Source organism: Cucurbita pepo, chromosome LG08 (assembly GCF_002806865.2).
Source record: "Cucurbita pepo subsp. pepo cultivar mu-cu-16 chromosome LG08, ASM280686v2, whole genome shotgun sequence".
NCBI classification, from domain to species: domain Eukaryota; kingdom Viridiplantae; phylum Streptophyta; class Magnoliopsida; order Cucurbitales; family Cucurbitaceae; genus Cucurbita; species Cucurbita pepo.
Window position 1 is genome coordinate 5,751,610 of NC_036645.1, and position 20,562 is coordinate 5,772,171.

General features: G+C 35.9%; 2 protein-coding genes across 3 annotated transcripts; both read right to left on the reverse strand.

Moving 5' to 3' along the window:
- Window positions 1-1,714: 1,714 nt before the first annotated feature.
- Window positions 1,715-9,439, reverse strand: LOC111799829 (formyltetrahydrofolate deformylase 1, mitochondrial-like). 2 transcript variants are annotated; one of them, XM_023683307.1, is made up of 9 exons: window positions 9,277-9,439; window positions 5,990-6,191; window positions 5,656-5,768; window positions 4,080-4,230; window positions 3,938-4,011; window positions 3,705-3,864; window positions 3,388-3,486; window positions 2,694-2,780; window positions 1,715-2,242 (listed from the first exon to the last, which is right to left on the reverse strand). In XM_023683307.1, the coding sequence occupies exons 2-9, from the start codon at window positions 6,137-6,139 to the stop codon at window positions 2,096-2,098; spliced, it is 981 nt and encodes a 326-aa protein (XP_023539075.1). In that variant the 5' UTR covers window positions 6,140-6,191; window positions 9,277-9,439; the 3' UTR covers window positions 1,715-2,095. The 2 variants fall into 2 exon arrangements, with proteins under 2 accessions (XP_023539075.1, XP_023539074.1); XM_023683306.1 differs by lacking the exon at window positions 9,277-9,439 and adding an exon at window positions 6,289-6,450.
- Window positions 8,116-19,109, reverse strand: LOC111799830 (E3 ubiquitin ligase PARAQUAT TOLERANCE 3-like). The gene is made up of 15 exons (XM_023683308.1): window positions 18,095-19,109; window positions 17,577-17,673; window positions 17,189-17,273; window positions 16,944-17,110; window positions 16,775-16,851; window positions 16,569-16,625; window positions 16,279-16,435; window positions 16,041-16,189; window positions 15,660-15,827; window positions 15,261-15,560; window positions 14,992-15,033; window positions 14,608-14,860; window positions 13,356-13,475; window positions 12,652-12,733; window positions 8,116-9,128 (listed from the first exon to the last, which is right to left on the reverse strand). Exons 1-15 carry the CDS (start codon window positions 18,258-18,260, stop codon window positions 8,469-8,471), a joined length of 2,580 nt encoding a protein of 859 aa, XP_023539076.1. The 5' UTR covers window positions 18,261-19,109; the 3' UTR covers window positions 8,116-8,468.
- Window positions 19,110-20,562: the final 1,453 nt, after the last annotated feature.

Genomic DNA, 20,562 nt, shown 5'->3' on the forward strand with positions numbered 1-20,562 from the left:
TTAAAAGATATGATATTTAATCCACCGTCACAAATCAGTTTTAAATTTAAGTATATTATTGTTGAAGCTATCCCCGAAATAATATCCACGATGAACGCGAAAAGACTGATCAAACAAGAAGTACGTGGCATATTAGCGAACGTGATGACACTAGAAAAGAAAAGATGTCGGTATCTATGGTACGTGCAGGAGACAAAGTGAGAAAAGTAAAAAGAAAAGCGTGGCCATTGGTACTAAAGAGTTCAAATCTTGGAAGACAAGGAAGGAAATGGCACAGTGACCGACCTATGTTATAGCTTTTCAGCTCAAATTTTTCTTATGCTATTCCATGCTGTCATTTTAAATACGATAGTACGGTTAGCTAGATCGCATTTATCGCTATCTATCCACATTGTTCAAATCCATTATGTTACGCTGATTTTAGAGAATTTTGCACTATTTTTATGGTTTATACAATAGATTTACTTGAAATTCGTATTTTTTATATAGAGACTTGAATTTTTATCTCCTAATTTTGAAGCAAAATATGCCATCGAAATAGCCTTAAGAAGATATGTTTCAAGCAGGTACAGTACCTGGCATGTACCCTCTTTTCGATTCATCATAAGAAAAACGATAAAATTTGTTTCATTTGATACCAAACTTGAGCTACGAAAAAATAGAGTATCTTTTTTAAGTAAGTAATATCGCTAAGGAGGACATTCGGAACGGGTAATTACATAGTCATAAATGTTCTTAGTGTATCCGATCAAGATTTGAATAATTCAATAGATAACACTTTTAATGATGAAGCAATAAGGATATAATTCGAGTTTACGTAGCGACGTATGTAATCTTGACATCTTAACTCCGGAGGTTGCAAAAAAGAAATTGCAAGCCGATCCCTTTCTAAAAAAGGAAGCTTGCAATTACATGTTAGACGAACACGACTCTCCACAATGGTATGATATTGTCCACTTTGAGCATAAGCTCTCATGGCTTTGCTTTGGGCTTCCCCAAAAGGCCTCGTACCAATGGAGTTAGTATTCCTCACTTATAAACTCATGATCATTCGCTAAATTAGCCGATGCGGGACTTTCATCATCCAACACCTCCCCTCGAACAAAGTGCGCCTCTCCTTAATCGAGGCTCGACTCCTTTGGAGTCTTAATCATTTTTTATTGCCTTCGAGGAGGCTTGGCTCCTTTTCTTTTGGAGTTCTTTGTTCGATATTTGAGGATTTACTAATCTATTGGCACGACTAAGTTTAGGGCATGACTCTGATACCATGTTAGACGAACACGACTCTCCACAATGGTATGATATTGTCCACTTTGAGGCCTTTTGGGGAAGCCCATAACAAAGCCATGAGAGCTTATGCTCAAAGTGAAGCCTGCAATTACATTTATATACACTATGAGATCCTATATCGGTTGGACATCTTAACTAAATTGTAAGCCGAACACTTTCTAAAAAAGGAAGCCTGCAATTACATTTATATACGCTATGAGATCCTATATTGGTTAGATTGGGGAACGAAACATTTTTCATAAAGGTGTGGAAACCTCTCTCTAACCGTCACGTTTTAAAAACCTTAAAGGGAAAGTACAAGAAAGATAAACATACACCTACACACATACACAAGTTTACCAACAGAGAGGGAAAGACTAACCAGATCATAAAACACAGAGTTCATCAAGATCAACTCAATGAATGAATCCTTGTATAATGGTCCTTTTGCAGAGAGATCCTTTCAAATGTCTTAATATAAGTTCAGTTGTCCCAAACAGAATACAAAAGGGTCCTAACAGCCTGAAACACTTGGCTAGAATCTAACAGTTCCCCAAATTCAAAACTCAGACATCCTCGAATGTTCTCAGACCAAACAATCAAAAGAATAGACAAGATAATATGAAATATTTTAGCTGTCAAACTACAACATTTCTAAAATTGCAAAAACGAGAGTTAAAAAGATCTATTTATTCATCTTGTAACTTGCTAGTTCAGTTGAAACAAGTTGAGGTAGAGGTATAGGTATCTATAAATTGAAATTTGAAATCAATATATGAAGTATACCATCAAGAGTATATTGATTGAAAAATACTTCCTCATTCTCTTAAAAGACGACAGTCCTGTTCTTCTCGTATGGTAAGACGCGCAGTTCACAGTATGATTTAATTGCGTTTGTTAGGCATTGCTTTTCTAGGTTCTCTGACTTTTGTACAAAGCTCTGCAAATTATCTCTGTGGGAAACCCTTTCAACCTGATAATTTTGAACAGAAACATAGTTAAATTGATGAAAAGATTCTAACATGCTTTCTAGAGCTGTACAGCAGCTATATCACCATCAACTTTTGAAAAAAACATGGATATATTTAAAAAAAAAAAAAAAACAAAGGTAAAGAGTAATTTTATAATTTATTTGGTCACTAGAAGTCAATTTTGATGGTGCGTAAATCGTATTTAAAAAGGTACGATCAAACATTAAAATGATTTTGAATGATTAAGTGCAAAGTTATCTTGAATACGACAAAAGTGATTTTAACGGTTCAAAAACACTATGAAACATGCCCTTAATAGTTCACTAGAAAAAAAAGGGTTAAGAATGAAATGGTTTATAATCTCAGAAAAAAGGGCTACTCATGGTTCACAAATAAAGACCAAGACAATAGAGAACAAGCAAATTTAGTTGCATCAAACAGCCTAAAAGATACCATCTGCTCAATGATGGGTCCAGCATCAAGTTCTTCGGTCACAAAATGGGCCGTAGCACCAATTAACTTTACGCCAGCATTAAACGCCTGTCAATGTAATATAACAAATTAAATAATCAACGACAGTTGCACAGTTATGGTAAAAGCAAAAAAGATATGTAACGGTCCAAGTCCACTGCTAGCAGATATTGTCCTGTGTGGACTTTCCCTTTCGGGCTTTCCCTCAGAATTTTAAAATGCAACTAAAATGTTGCGTCTGTTAGGGAGAGATTTTCACACGCTTGTAAAGAATGTTTCGTTCTCCTCCCCCAACCGATGTGGGATCTCACAATCCATCCCCCTTCGGGACCCAGCGTCCTCGCTGGCACTCGTTTCCTTCTCCAATCGATGTGGGGCACAACGTCTTTGCTAGCACACCGCCTCGTGTCCACCCCCCTTTGGGGCTCAACCTCCTCACTGGCACATCGCCCGGTGTCTAGCTCAGATACCATTGGTAACAGCCTAAGTTCACCGCTAGTAAATATTGTCCTTTTTGGACTTTCCCTCAAGGTTTTTAAAACGTGTCTGCTAGGGAGAGGTTTTCACACCTTATAAAGAATGTTTCGTTCTCCTCCCCAACCGAAGTGGAATCTCACCAGATAATTGGGGTGGGTTGATGGATTATGTAACTAGAAAACCAGACAATGTTCCGAACCTGTTTTGAAGGATTACTCCCTTTGAATGAAGGCAAGAGACCATGGTGGATGTTAATTATATCATTCCCATAGCTCTTCAAGAAATCACCAGATAATACCTGCAAAGAAAATTGAAAATTACCAGGATCAGATATTTAATTTCACAATCAATCACTTAAAAACAAAGAAACTGCATCAGACTTCATTTGCAACATCCATTTACTTTGTTCATCTGTCTTTGTATGTATGATTTGGAACAACACAATTATCCACAAGTTTTTTTTTTTTCTAAAGAACTAAGCTGGTAAAAATGCACTAGTATTATGATCTAATTTACCTGCATGTACCTGGCAAGTACTAAAAAATCAGTATTCTTCACCAATTCCAATATCTCTCCTTCTCTCTTATTGTCATTGTATGTTTGCAAATAATGATAAGCAATACCATGCCTTTCAAGAAAGCACATCACATGGGTATTGGGGGCTCTCTCATGATTACTGAAACAAGTGGATTGAGAAGAAAGTTTATGGGCACTTCAAAACTAATTAAAAGAAGTTTCAGAAAATTTACCTGACAACACAAGTTATTTCCACTGGTAGGTTCCCTCTTTGCCACTGATGAAGTAGGTCAACCAGACAATGATCCTGCAATGGGAAAAGTAATGTTAATATCAAAACAAAAGAAGTTTATGACATGAAATTGAGAGGTATACATGTTTTGAAGCAAGAATCGCAATCTTATATTTGGTGTCTTGATCTGGCACCCGGACAACAGACTTCCAAGCGTTAAATAATTTTGAAATCCTAAGGAAATCTTCATCCATTTGCATCCTTGGCCACTTACGAGGATCAAAAAGGAACTGGCTGCACATAAAGCGAAAGTCAGACATGAGTTCAAGCTTGAATGTCAAGAAAAGTACAGCATAGTGCACTAGAGAAATTCAAACTACTTCCCCGAAGATATAAGGCTCAACCTAATATTCATCACAACCAGGTTGACTGGCCACAAACCAAAAATTGTACTGGTTTGTTCCTTTCTGGGATATTATTGAAGACTAGCCTGATTCAATTCATGACTTGCATTTCTAGCTTGAAATGAAGAAGTATTCTGGTTGTACGATTGTAATATTGTAGTTACTAATGCAAGTCCTCAGTAACACCCTTGAATACAAGATAAAGTTTCACTCTTGAAATTTATCGACTACTCCTGATAGAATATAAGGAATGCTTTCTGAAAGGAGGATATGACTTCTAGAGATATAAGAAAAAATCTAGTAGAAAATGAAATATGAACATGGACGTCTTTCTTGTCTGAATAGATTGACTTAAGCCTTATATGCAATTGTGTAAGTTAGATTACAAAATTGAAAGTTGGGTATACTATGGCCAAGAAATGAGTCTGCAACTTTGTCGATGATAACGCATTAACAGACACCTCCTTTTTATTCAATCGACAATGGATCATATTTTTTGTTAATTCCTCAAAGACCCCTAATCAAGTTGCAATGTCATTTAATTTAATGAGATCACCGCAACATGACTAGTATAGTTACAAAAATTGCATTTTTTTGAATCTTCGAGTCCAAAGGAATAATAGGATCTATAATGTGAGGTCCCACGTCGGTTGGAGAAGGGAACGAAGCATTCCTTATAGGTATGGAAACTTCTCCCTAGCAGACGCATTTTAAAAACCGTGAGACTGATGGCAATAAGTAACGGTCCAAAGCGGACAATATCTACTAGCGGTGGGCTTGAGCTGTTACAAATGGTATCAGAACCAGACACCGGACGGTGTGCCAACGAGGACGTGGTCCCAATGGGTGTGATTGTGAGATCACATATCAGACGGAAACGAAGCATTCCTTATAAGAGTGTGGAAACCTCTCCCTAATAGATGCGTTTTAAAAATCGGGAGGCTAATGGCGATACATAACAGGTCAAAGCAAACAATATCTACTAACGGTGGGCTTGGGCCAGTACAAATGGTATAAGAGCTCACGGTTAATACTCTATGTCACTTGAGTTATTTATTTATTAGCCTATAGCATCTACCGACTATTATTTCTTGGTGTAAACTTGTCTTTCCTACTAAGAAGTACTTTATTAATACTCTTTATCAATTGAGTGATTTATTTATTAGCTGTAGCTTGACTTTCTTTCCTTGTTTTAGCTTCATATCATCTATAAACCCCGTACTAACACAGAGAAAAAAACATGGCAGCTACATAGTACCAGCATATAAAACGACTTATTCAGAAAGCACCACAAGCAAAAGAAGCCAAAAATTACCTTCTGTAATGGAAGACGCTCTTGTTTTCAGGTACAAAAACATCAGCATTTAGTATGTTTCCCCCTCTTGAAGCTATACACTCCGACAACTTAGCAACGATTCCCACAGCATCCTATCACAAAACCAATTCAATTTGCACCTTATACTTCCAAAACTGTACACCCCCACGAACAACAATATAAGTCTCAACAAGAAATTTGCGCCTTATCTTTATATCCCAACTTGGAAATATCAAAGCATATAAGAACAGAGCATAGAGTTGTTGAAGCAGTCTAATTCAATCAGCAACCGAACCAAAAATGTAATGAAAATTACCGCTACAGCAGAACTTACAGGACAATGGAAGACATGGATTCCATGAACAAAAGAGGAAGAGGTCGGGGAGTCCAACGACTCACAAGGAGAATTCAAAGAATACAAGGCCCTGTTACCAAACCCAACAACTCGAGGAAAGCTCGACGAAACTCTCCGAATGAGGGCCATATCTCTTCCGAGCTCCACAAGGCTCACAACTCATGTCCAACAAACGAATCCGCTGCAATAACACAGCAAACGAAATCAAATTTTGGGGATTCGAAAAGAAGCACGAACAAACTCCATAAATCCACTACAGAAATAGAAACGAACAGTACCAGAGGACTGAAATCGAGTAATGCTATCTCCCTCCATTGAACGATGAAAAATCCGAGCCCCTTTGATATCAATCGCTGCTCTACTTCGAGAAGAACCAGGCCTTAGCCTCAATCAAATCGACGCCAATGCCACAGAGAAATTGAAGCAAAAGAGCATATATTCTTCACGATCACTTTAATTCGCATTATATTCTTTCCCAAAATATTCAAATCTCATGAAATATAATACTTCCATGAATAAAAATATTGAACTCATCAATTACTAAAATTGTAAATTTTTAGAGATATTTTAAAAAGAAAAATTAAACAAATATAATATTATTTTTTAAAATTATACTTTTAAATACATATTTTTGACATTTATTAATACATAAATGATAAAAAAAAAAAATATATATATATATATATATCCTACTAATTCTAATAATATTATTAAAAATTTATTGTTTTCTAGAATAGACCATAAAATATATAAATTCTTTTTTTTTTTTGACATATATGAAATAAAATAGTATAATTTTTTTTTTTTAATTCGATTGAAAAACTAAACCATCATAATTATATATTATCTATTAAATAAATATTATATATATAAAAATTTAAGAATCTTTTATATATATATATAATAAATATATATATATATATATATATATATATATAATAAATATAGCGAGGAAGTGAAACAAAAGGATAGAAAGGTATTAATGAGGACTCTTTTCCCTAAAGATTTTTAAAATTGAATTTATTTTATTCTTTGGCATATATTCTTTAATAAAAAGATTAAAATAGTCAATTACTCACAATAATTTTTTAAAATGTTGTAAAGTTATAGCTCTAAATTCTAGGATAATTAACGTTATTTACCTATGCTTTTTTAGATTAATTTTCGACTTTCTTAAATTTTATTACTTCAGGGATGTTTCTGTATTATCTTTAGAATAAATCGTCTCACATCCGAGCACTGTTGTGGGCTTCTTTAAGTTTAAGTGCTCCAAAATAGACTTAAGATTATTGTTAGAATAACCAATCGAACTTCGTAGGGATCATTTTAAGTTTCCTTAGGTCAAAAGGTTTTAGGTCTTCGATATTCTTTAGAATGGCTTGTCGTACCCTCTTTGATAGATTTTGAGGCTATTTTTATATTATATTTAGAATAATTCATTATATCTCGGGCAAAAGTTGTGGACTTCTTTAAACTTAAGTGTTCCGAAGTAGGGTTTGAATTATTTTTAGGACTCATCAGACCTCACGGGGATGAATCTAGGCTTTCGAATCAATAGCAATAAGTCTTGTTTGAAGAGGCTCATATACGGAATGTCTCGAAATAATACCAAGAGCAGGAGATTCAATTAACCAAGAGTCAGGGCGTTTATAACACGACCTAAATAAGCCTCGCTTACTAGTATCTGAGCAATTCTTCCCGTTGCTTTTACAAAACTTCCCTCCTGTATCAGCAGCGCACTCTTTTGCCATGGTTACATTTTCCTACTCCTTGTTTCTTAAGAATAAAAAACTATCCCCACAAACCAACACAAATTTTTTCACCGTGATTTGTCTACACTCACATACTATGAAAATTTTCTTTCAAATGGGATCTAACTGTGAATATCATATCATGATACCAATAGCAAGAATATCACGAATGAGGGCACATCAAAGTAAATGATACCAAAAAATGGTTGGAAAATGAACAAAATGAAAAAGACAATGAGAGCAAGAATCAACATGTTGAAGAAATAGGAAGGGCAAGCTAATTTATTCGAAAGAAAATTTGAAAGTTGCAGATTCCATAACGAGTTTTAATCGAGTCATTTACTCGAAAGAAAATTCGAAAACGCCCCTTAAACAAGGCCTTGGCTAATTTATTTATAAAGGAAGACAAACAAATTTCTCGTGATATAAAGATTCCTCAGAACCCAAATAGAGAACGAAAATTTCATTCGTATATTTATGACAAGCAAATACAGAAGAAGAAGCTCGAGCACAACGCACAAGCCTCTATTACAGTTAGCATCCCCACCAGATACCACAAATAATGCAATCTCATTCATACATATGCTGCTTGTACTTTCACTTCAATCCCATTTGGATTTTCCAGCTGAATCTCCTGACCTTACCCTACGTGGGCGTCGGCCGCTGCATTCTTGGGTGCCGCAATTCTTCGTGGTTCCCTCAAACTACTACCTGTGTTTGCTGTAGCTACTCCGCTCACGATCGCGATCGCGATCCCGCTCTCTTGTTGAGCCTCTGGGATGTCTAGATTCCTCCTGATCCCAGTCCGATGGTGGAGGAGGTGATGGCTCGTACCTAGATGGTTTTCTCTTGAAATGCCTATCTTCGTCGCTCGACTCACAATCAAGCGAAGTAGCACTACTCCTCCCACGACTGCTCATCCCTGCTGTGACTGTTTTCGCCTTGTAGTCATCGTAGTAACCATTGGATGATGTCTTGTGGTGTGTTGCTGAAGCACCAGTGTCACTTGGTGGTGCTTCCTTTGAAGAGTGCAATTTCCGTTTCTTCGCCATCTCTTCCTCAGCTGGGAAGCTAATTCTAGAGAACACGCTCATCTTTTGCTTGCGATCAGCAGCTGCACTGGCCGCAGATTTAGCAGAAGCTTCAGAGGCTGCTCTGGACTCTGAATGTTGACGATGATGGCGGTGGTGGCCATGGTCATAAAGATCAGAATTGTCATCCTTGTCAACATCATGATCATGGTGCTCAGATTTTCTTTTGCGTGGTGGCAAGCAAGGCGGCCCAGCATTCCTTGCAATGTCAGGGGAGCTCTCAGGTTGGCGACGGTTCTGGTTGTGTTCACCAGTTGACGTTTGGGGTGCAAACTTCTGCACATAATAAGAAAGAGTCGGACAATCTATTTTGACGGAGGATTCAAATTTGTNTAACACAGCAAACGAAATCAAATTTTGGGGATTCGAAAAGAAGCACGAACAAACTCCATAAATCCACTACAGAAATAGAAACGAACAGTACCAGAGGACTGAAATCGAGTAATGCTATCTCCCTCCATTGAACGATGAAAAATCCGAGCCCCTTTGATATCAATCGCTGCTCTACTTCGAGAAGAACCAGGCCTTAGCCTCAATCAAATCGACGCCAATGCCACAGAGAAATTGAAGCAAAAGAGCATATATTCTTCACGATCACTTTAATTCGCATTATATTCTTTCCCAAAATATTCAAATCTCATGAAATATAATACTTCCATGAATAAAAATATTGAACTCATCAATTACTAAAATTGTAAATTTTTAGAGATATTTTAAAAAGAAAAATTAAACAAATATAATATTATTTTTTAAAATTATACTTTTAAATACATATTTTTGACATTTATTAATACATAAATGATAAAAAAAAAAAATATATATATATATATATATCCTACTAATTCTAATAATATTATTAAAAATTTATTGTTTTCTAGAATAGACCATAAAATATATAAATTCTTTTTTTTTTTTGACATATATGAAATAAAATAGTATAATTTTTTTTTTTTAATTCGATTGAAAAACTAAACCATCATAATTATATATTATCTATTAAATAAATATTATATATATAAAAATTTAAGAATCTTTTATATATATATATAATAAATATATATATATATATATATATATATATATAATAAATATAGCGAGGAAGTGAAACAAAAGGATAGAAAGGTATTAATGAGGACTCTTTTCCCTAAAGATTTTTAAAATTGAATTTATTTTATTCTTTGGCATATATTCTTTAATAAAAAGATTAAAATAGTCAATTACTCACAATAATTTTTTAAAATGTTGTAAAGTTATAGCTCTAAATTCTAGGATAATTAACGTTATTTACCTATGCTTTTTTAGATTAATTTTCGACTTTCTTAAATTTTATTACTTCAGGGATGTTTCTGTATTATCTTTAGAATAAATCGTCTCACATCCGAGCACTGTTGTGGGCTTCTTTAAGTTTAAGTGCTCCAAAATAGACTTAAGATTATTGTTAGAATAACCAATCGAACTTCGTAGGGATCATTTTAAGTTTCCTTAGGTCAAAAGGTTTTAGGTCTTCGATATTCTTTAGAATGGCTTGTCGTACCCTCTTTGATAGATTTTGAGGCTATTTTTATATTATATTTAGAATAATTCATTATATCTCGGGCAAAAGTTGTGGACTTCTTTAAACTTAAGTGTTCCGAAGTAGGGTTTGAATTATTTTTAGGACTCATCAGACCTCACGGGGATGAATCTAGGCTTTCGAATCAATAGCAATAAGTCTTGTTTGAAGAGGCTCATATACGGAATGTCTCGAAATAATACCAAGAGCAGGAGATTCAATTAACCAAGAGTCAGGGCGTTTATAACACGACCTAAATAAGCCTCGCTTACTGGTATCTGAGCAATTCTTCCCGTTGCTTTTACAGAACTTCCCTCCTGTATCAGCAAACCATCACCCATTAATACAACACCAACATTATTTGATTCTAAATTTAGAGCTATGCCTATAGTACCCTCTTCAAATTCGACTAATTCACCTGCCATTACTTCATCAAGACCATAAATACGAGCAATGCCGTCGCCTACTTGAAGTACAATACCGGTATTTACAATTTTTACTTCTCTATTATATTGCTCAATACGTTCACGGATAATATTACTAATTTCATTTGCTTGAAGGGTTACCATGAGTATTTCGTAATTCTTTTTTTTTTTTTTTCAAAAAAAAACAAAAAAAAAAAAAAANGATGGTGGAGGAGGTGATGGCTCGTACCTAGATGGTTTTCTCTTGAAATGCCTATCTTCGTCGCTCGACTCACAATCAAGCGAAGTAGCACTACTCCTCCCACGACTGCTCATCCCTGCTGTGACTGTTTTCGCCTTGTAGTCATCGTAGTAACCATTGGATGATGTCTTGTGGTGTGTTGCTGAAGCACCAGTGTCACTTGGTGGTGCTTCCTTTGAAGAGTGCAATTTCCGTTTCTTCGCCATCTCTTCCTCAGCTGGGAAGCTAATTCTAGAGAACACGCTCATCTTTTGCTTGCGATCAGCAGCTGCACTGGCCGCAGATTTAGCAGAAGCTTCAGAGGCTGCTCTGGACTCTGAATGTTGACGATGATGGCGGTGGTGGCCATGGTCATAAAGATCAGAATTGTCATCCTTGTCAACATCATGATCATGGTGCTCAGATTTTCTTTTGCGTGGTGGCAAGCAAGGCGGCCCAGCATTCCTTGCAATGTCAGGGGAGCTCTCAGGTTGGCGACGGTTCTGGTTGTGTTCACCAGTTGACGTTTGGGGTGCAAACTTCTGCACATAATAAGAAAGAGTCGGACAATCTATTTTGACGGAGGATTCAAATTTGTGTATGTCATCTCAATAAAGAAAATAAAATGATTAAAATAAATCATACGACAATAAAATACTGTTAAAAAGAGGCAAGCTATCCAAGATTCCAAGAAAGATGAACATCATGCTCTCAGACAGAGAAAAGATCCAATGACATAATCCAATCAGGGAAATGAAGGGAAGGACTTGAAAGAAATTCAAGGAAAATAGTAGAACCAATATTAACAGAAACACCTATACTATTAGCAGAAGCACCGATATTCATGTGTTCGAGTCAAGCTTGCGCACATCTCAACAAATCAGGACAACCATCTTAATCCTCTATATTTGATTGCAAGGAAACTCGTAGGATATTAAAATCTTAAGGGTAGGTAACCATCATGGATTGAACTCATTTTCTCTAAGCTATTTATTATGTCCATAGTCCTTGTCCAATGTGTGCATACCCAGAGTACATCAGATATCGATATAGAACAGTTGGTACAAAACAGAGCTCCAAAGTAAATTTAAGAAAAAAATTAGATAAGAAACAGTTTCATTGATGAACAAAATTAACAAAATTTACAAGAAGAGAGGGAGAAGGAAATCTCCAAACAAAAAGAGTGACAATAAAGCTCAAAAGTAGAGAAAAACTACAGAGGAAATTGCAAATGTAAAAATGAAATACAAAATTAANGAAGGAAATCTCCAAACAAAAAGAGTGACAATAAAGCTCAAAAGTAGAGAAAAACTACAGAGGAAAAAGAGAATTCAGTTTACACCAATAAAAGACCGACTCAAAAGTTCTATGGTTCTTTCCAATCCAAACCAAAAACAAGAATGCCCAAACAAGATTCTGCCGCAGGATTTATCAATGTGGTAACTCTTTGCCATTGTTTATCTTACAGGTAAAAAGGAGGAAGAATTTCATGCAGCAAACTTGTCTTTTCCTCTGGCAACTTACTATTTTTCTGACCAAATTGGTGCCACAAAGAATTCATAACAGAACTAGAAGTGCTATAGAGTTATGAACATGACATACAGATTTTTGTTTCACTGAAGAGACATCGCCACTGCTACTCACTTCCCTTCCAAACTCCCGATCTTTCGGAGGCTCCCGCTCCCTGCCACAAGATGTTTCACAAAAAATTTAGTAAATAAATTAATATTAAAAGTAAAAAATAAAAATAAACCCGATATGTTGCACAATATTAACAACTTCATGTATGGACAAAGCTAATCTAAGAACAAAGGGCTGAAGTCTATTCCCCTCCCCCCAACCCACGCCGACTAAATTTCTTTAAAAAACAGAAATGGGGTTATGCAAAGATCTTTAACAGCTGAAGATTTCACACGGGATCAAATTTTCTATCCGATTGTTTGGAACCAAAGATTTTCGTTTGTCCACTCTCATCAGATATGCAAGCCAATTAGAGATTTCTTTTTATCCAATTTTGTTTGGCTTTTTAGGACAAATCTCTACCTAAGACTTCCCCATCTCACCAGTGTGACAATCATTCGTACCACCTCCTTTGTTTCTTATTTTCAAATGAAGTATTAGTTCATATTCTAGAGTGCGGTCAACTGCGAATAAATTTCATCACTGGAGATTCATTCATAAGGGAACGTAACATCTTCAGTAATTAAACCTATTAATATATTTGAAACCAACAACAGGAAATTAAAATTCTTTTGAAAAAAATAAAAGGCTAGATGAACAGGAGCCATTATAAAGTTTCATATTACCTTTCAACCCGTCTCTCATTTTCATGCTTCCTCCTCATGCTAGCTTTCCGAGCCTCAAATTCCTCACGGCTCATTGCAGGAGGTGCAATATTCATACCCATGCTAAAGTCCGCAAGATCCCTAAATGTGTACAAAGTCAAAATCTCTTCAGTGATGATATGACAATATGAAATTTCAACAGCATTTATTTAATAAAGTAGCACAAATATATAGAATAGATTGGATAATATGATAATACACAATAAGTCACAAGCTCAGAAAAACACAGTAGATTTCATTAGCAACGGCACAGGAATTGCACATCAAGCCGAACACAACAAATGGGAAGCAGTTGATTTAAGTAGATAAGTAGATAAAAAGCGAGGAAACATTAGTATATATTATAATTGAAAGGTAAGATATACATCAGCAAAATAGTTTCTAATAGTTTCTAATATATATCAGGAAAGAAGTTAGTAGCCACAGAGGCTCTAGCCAAAAAGCAGTAATACAATTCATGTAGATTGTAGTCAAGAAGATTTGGTTCATGAATACCTTTGGTACATTCCCCACTTCGATACATGAATCTATAGGATTCATTTGGTTCATCTCCCATATTGGTACATTCTCTCATATTGGTAAATGAATCATCTTGACTCATGTATGAGCATTAATGTTGCGTTGATTCATGTATGAGAATTAGTGTTGTTATGCTTATATAAAGGTTTGTCTAGCATTGTTTTGAGATGTGGAGTCATTGCCGTTTTATATTTGCCTAGAGGCAATTGAGAGGAACTTACGAGACTTTGTAGTGTGAGAGTGTGAGAGTGTGAGAGATACACTTCGTAAACACTTTGATTATAGTAATTGACTTCCACTAGTGGATGTAGGGGAATTTCTTCTCTTTGAACCACGTAAATCTTTGAGTCTCTTTGTTTAACTTATATTTATGGGTGTCTGAGTACGATCAATCTTGTTTCCGCTTCTGCTAGCAATTGATATCAGAGCATTTAAGGTACAACATGGAAATGCCTTTGAAAGAGATGGTTTCAAGGAAATAAATTTTCTTCCTAACATTTCAAGGGAGGGGGAGGGAGAAGGGACTCTTCAAGACATCCGTAAAACACCAGAGGGATTCTGCTACTACAAATACCACACAAGAATTTTGCCCTTCCTTAAAAAATTTAGCAAACGTTGCATTTCATATTCTTAACAAAATTATGAATAAATAAATAAATATCGGCCATTTCATATATAAAGTAGGAGGACATACCTCTGAGGTGGAGCAACAGGAAACATGTAACTTTGCATGCCATATGGGTCCTGAGGCATGACAGGTCCAAATGGCATGTCCATGGGACCCATACCATAACCACCCATGTACGGCATTGGAGCAGCATATGAAGGCATATATCCATCAAATCCAGGTTGCATGCCAGTCCAATATGGATTATATGGGGTTGGGCCACCCATGGGCATCATATAATTTTCCGTTGCAAGATCTTGCGAAGTTTTCCATTGAAAGTCTGCAAGAACATTCAAAAATAATATCACAGAAATCAGAGCAAACTCAACTAAGTTCTTAATAAAAAAAAGAATTAAATGCCAAAACTGTAGAGACGTTAGGGTAAAAACATCATGGAACAGATTCGAGTACCATTTGTAGGCATGCGAACTTTCTTCTTCTTCTTTTTCTTTACTGCATCAAAAAAGAGAAGGTAATAAGTTCCAATCCAAATTATAATAACACTAAAAAACTTAAAAATTTTAAAATATTAAAAGAGAGAGAACACCAACATGGTGTGTGCCACAAAATTCATTTTCCAAAATTGCCAAAGAGTGCTATATGGAAACTTATCTTTCAGTTATAATCGAACATAAAACAAACACAATTCAAACACTCGCTCTATTCCTCATAAATATTACCTGCCTCACTAGCAGCAGCCATCTTCTGCTGCACTTCTTCATCAACTATTAAAGCGCTCCCTTGTGAAGCTTGTTCCTTCACGCTCATTGACTCGTGCGTAGCTTCAGACTCGTCAACTACTTTTGTGGCCTTCACTTTCTCTGCAGTTGGAGGTCCAGAGGTAATAGCCTTTTCCTCCTCTACCTCCTTGATCTTTGTAGTCTGTTCGTTGACTGACAGTATAATTTTGTCTCCCTTCGAAGCAGCAGATAAGGTAGGGGAAGGAACCTTTGGCTGTGCAATGCGAGCAGATTCCATATCTAAACATGAATTATCAATCGGTATAAGTCATAATACGGGAAAGAAACACCACTGTCTAAATGAAAGACCAAAACTATAAAATGGGTGAATTATCATACCTTGCACCTGAAAGGTGCTACCAGCATTATCAGCACTACTATTACCACCAGACTCCAGAATACGATTAATTGTATCCCTGAGTGTCTTATTTGGCAAGAGATCATCTGCAAGAACGTTGGTTGCTCCACATACACATGCTGACTTAGAAATAATGTGGTCCCTAATACCTGTGACAAATTGTTTAACACATTCAAAAAATCTAACATTTGGTATGTGCATGACTTGAGAGGCTTGCATAATGTGTACAGAACTCAAAGTAATTAACAGGATCAAGCACAACAGAATTCAGGTAACTAATACATGAAATAAGTGGAGTACTAAAACTACAAGATGATAATAAGTACCACATGGTAGTAGAAGTTATAAAATGGTGATCTTACATTTATCACAAAAGCTCTTAAAGCAACACTTGCTTGTTAAAACAGCATCTTTCATAACCTCCTTGCACAGAGGGCAGTGAAGCTCAGGGGGAAAATCACCAACTGAACGAGTGGAAGGAAATCCTTCAATCTCCTTCTCAAAAGCAGCCCTGTTTCAGTTCAGACATACTGAGTGAATGGCTAGAATCGGCCAAATCAACAATGAAACAGAAGCACGCAGAAAAGTATTATATCTTACTCATTCGGCCTCAAGACAGCTACAGCACCACTTGGCAATGCATATGAGCCATCAGGTGTGGCCATCAGCATAGACTTTGGAATCCCAGTGGGAGGCTTAACTCTTTTTATGTCATAATTTGGATCTCCATTTGTGGGGCAGTGTTGAATAAAGTGCCCTGGACGTACAAGTTAATGCACAATCAGATCCCCGCAAACAAAAGGAAAATGAAATAAGAAAAATACCTAAAACAATCAATGCCTTAATTAAGATGATTTTGGTGCATAACAACAGAAAAAATATGAACGCACCAGGAATTTTACATCTATGACACACGTATCCCTGTGGAGGTGTCTTCCTTTCAAAGCCTGCACAACCTCAACAAATGATACTGAGATTAGATTTAAGAGATTTTTTTTCCCCCATTTTGAGGTTCAAGCAGATGGCAACGATATAGGCACTAGCCATGACATGAATCATCTAATAAATTATAAATTGGTCAGGGACAAGTCCATACCAAAACCACGTCCTCCCATTCTTCCACCAGCACCCCTCCCAAAACCCCTACCAGGACCAAAGCCATCAGAACCTTGACTGCAATTCATCAAGGCACGTTGGTAATCAGAATCTATCATAACTAAATACACCACTACTGACAATTGTAAAAATAGTACAATCTAACTCACTGTTGCCAATCTAAGGCTGGGGTATCAATTAAGGCCTTAATCTTGCTGTCTTCTTCAGCTTTATTTGTAGGAGGTGCATCTGGAATTGGATTACTTGGCTGAACAGGATGCATTTCAGGAATTGCATACAGATCATTACCAAATTCATCCCACTCAGAATCTTCAGGCTGTAACATCAAAAGACATGTCAGTAAAGAGAGAGAACTGAATCAAGAAAATTTCATAATATGAAGACTAAGGCTCACAAATCTCAGGGCGGATGATGAATCTGCAACTGGAACAGTTGACTTTTCTTGTTCAGTCTCTTCAATTTCATTTTCCACTTTTGGCCTGCAAAATCAGAAACGGGCTGATTGTGTCAAATCTTCAAAAGTTTGCTCCAAAAGAAACTGACTAGGCATTTGCATTTCCATGCTCAGCAGTTTCACTTGTTTTTAGGCTACAGTTTACAAGATACATGGAAGGCACCGACTCAGTGCCACTAACTCATGTAACACAATGAACATCTTATCTTTCTTGGAAGAAAGATAGGATGTCAATTTAAGCAGATGATAGGAGATAATTCAGAAAAAATCAAACACACATAACACCAACTCAATACAAAAACCATTTGATTAAAGGTTAAGATCGTACTCTTGTTTTGTAACAATGGGTAACCGAGGTCTTCCAGGAACACGACGAATTAAAACTGATGTATTCTTTGGGATCAACATTGCTTCATCGAGATATTCTGAAAATTTGAAAGGAGATAATAGAATCTATAAAACACTAATAAGATATCAATCCAAAAACCAGACTTAGAATATGTGATTATCCATCGATGGTCATAAAAGCCCCATTATTAATCTTCCAGATTCATGCAAGCAATCTGGTACAATCGATCAGTGTTAAACTGACTATTATAATTAGACTAAATCCCAGCCAAATTCAACAGTTCTTTGTTTTATAAAAGTCAAATTCACTTCCGCATTTATGCAAGTTAGTGACCTCAAACCAAGAATGTTAAGACTATAGAAACCAAGATATATCTCCCAAAAGATTAGAGGAGATAACTAGTGATCGCATGTAAAACTCATCTAAAGCCCGCAACCCATAATCGTTTCAAATGTTTCTAAGAAAATTAGCTAAATTCAATTAGAACAAAAACCCACCTTCATTAGTCTGGGCGTTGGTGACCACAAGGTCAAAATCAGTGCCCCTTCCCAAGTGCTTCGATTCGAAAATTTTTTCTTTCAAAATACCAACTGAGATGAAAGGACCGTCCAAAGCAATTGAATCATAATCTCTTGCACTCTTAAATTTATAATACACCGCCATAGTACTTTTTTTTTTCAAAAATAATATGTAAAAGCCAGATGAACAAGCAAGGAATATATGGAAATGGGAAAAGAAAAAATTCGAAGGCCTTCAGAAAAAGGGGCCCTATATTTAACTCGAAGAAATGAAATAATACAAACTATCAAACACTTTTCCCTTCAACAAAACCGGGATGCAACAAATCGAACTGCTGAAAAGAGGGCTTCTACGAACTTCGTTCGCTGAAAATTCCCGTTATTCTCGTCCAACAAAAGTACAATATGTCTCAATGGATTCAGTCGAAACCCCGAGGACAATAAGAACCTCCTCTCAAATTCAATGGAGTTCTGTAGATCGCCGTGGCAGAAGTAGTGATCCTCTTTATCGAAGAGGCCGTCGAGATACAATTAACTCAAAAGGGAGATAAACAAAACCCTTAAAGCTCCCAGAGCAACAAGCAAGCACCAAGAGTCTTCAGCCCGATCATTAAAAAAATTCAACAGAATCAGAAATCTAATCTTCTCAAATCTACCCAACAGAAGAACAGCAGCAGCGAGAGATCAGATCCTCAAATCAACACCAGTCGTCAAGCAGCAATCGAAATCCAGGAAACCCAGTGGCGGGAGATGAAAATTAGCAAAGATCAGTCGGATTGTTCAACAGCGCGGCGATGAAATCACAAACAGGAAGAGAAATCAGTGAAGTCCAAGGGGAAAATTGGCGCCAGAAAAGAAAAGGAGGGTTTGGGAGTAGCGTTAGGGTTAGGAAATTTGGGAATTGGAAAGAGAAAAAGGCATCGAATTTTGAGAGAGATTGAAGAGATTGAGACTACAAGAACGAAGGGCCCCCATTTACTTGTCAATTTCGGGTTTTTTTTCTTCTTCCTATAAAGCCGCCGAGTTTTCCTTTTTCCTTTCTTTTAAACCGCCGAGTTTTTACGCCGCGTTCTTTTAACTGCCGCGGAAAATAGTTCAAGCTTGGAATTATTACTGTTTTTTTATTTGAATTTATGAGGTCGACCCTAATTATCTCGGGTAAGATATATGGATTTTTATCAATTTAAATTTTACCAAATATATTTTTTTTTTACGATTGCACCAAAAATTATTTCTTACTCCTTACGGTAATATTTAGATAATATATTATTTATGGAATATATCTTAGAAAATTTTATATTTTATTTTATGCTCAATATTTAATTACCTTATTTATTTATAGGCATTAGTTGCTAGCTTATATCGTATTTGAATGATATGAATATCAATAAAAACATACCTTCGATTTCAATTATCTTTCTATTTCTCATTCTTAACATCAAAGAATGTCGATATTTTAGTTGTTTTTATTTTTATAATAATGTTGAACTACGTTAATATGTTACCATTTTCGCTCTGAGTCCTTGATTGGTTTTTTTTTTTTTAATAATTATAGATTGATTTATGAACTTTTAATTATCTTTTGTTAAAAATGGTATCGGAATAATTATAAATTGTGGATAAATAATTTTTTTTAATAATCCACAACTCAACCCGAAAATAGAGGGTTGGGTTGGGTTGGGTTGTGAAATTTTTTAGGTTGGGTTGGTTTGGGTTGTGAAATTTTTTAGGTTGGGTTGGTTTGGGTTGTGAAATTTTTTAGGTTGGGTTGGGTTACCAATCCAACCAACCCGGTTGGGTCAAAAAATCCCCCAACCCAACCCGACCATGTACACCCCTACCTTTTGGGAAGCTCAAAGCCATGAGATTAAAGTGGAAAGTATCATGTCATCGTAAAGGGTTGTGTTCATCTAACATGAGCTACATTATGAAGAAGTGGCAAAGAATCCACGATCGGTGTCAAATGAATCTTTAAAATTCTATATTAATCGGGATTCTTGCTTACATCATTTAAAGTGAAAAAACGATTTGGTTAAATCATGATTCGATTTAGAGTCGTACTTGTGTAACAAAAGAATCGTTCCTTTCCTTTTTCTTTCTTTCTTTTGTACTAGCAATGCTCTGAACTAATTTTCTTGCACGACAATTTAATTTACAGTATCGGTGGCTTTCCTGCTATGAAGACACCTAATATACGAGAATTCAGTAGGTACTTCTTAAGACTTTCAAAAGCGTACTAACATACTTGATCTTACTCAAAATTATCTCCTTTCCAAATTAACCTTGAAGAGTTTGCATCGATTGGTCAAGTTGGAGATGAATCCACGGATATAAGATTGATATGAAAATAAAACCAAGTTTTAAAAGGCATATTTTTCACCGTCAAATTCTCTTATATCAAATGATATGAAAACTCTAACCAATTCGGATCTAAATTGTCTTTGTTT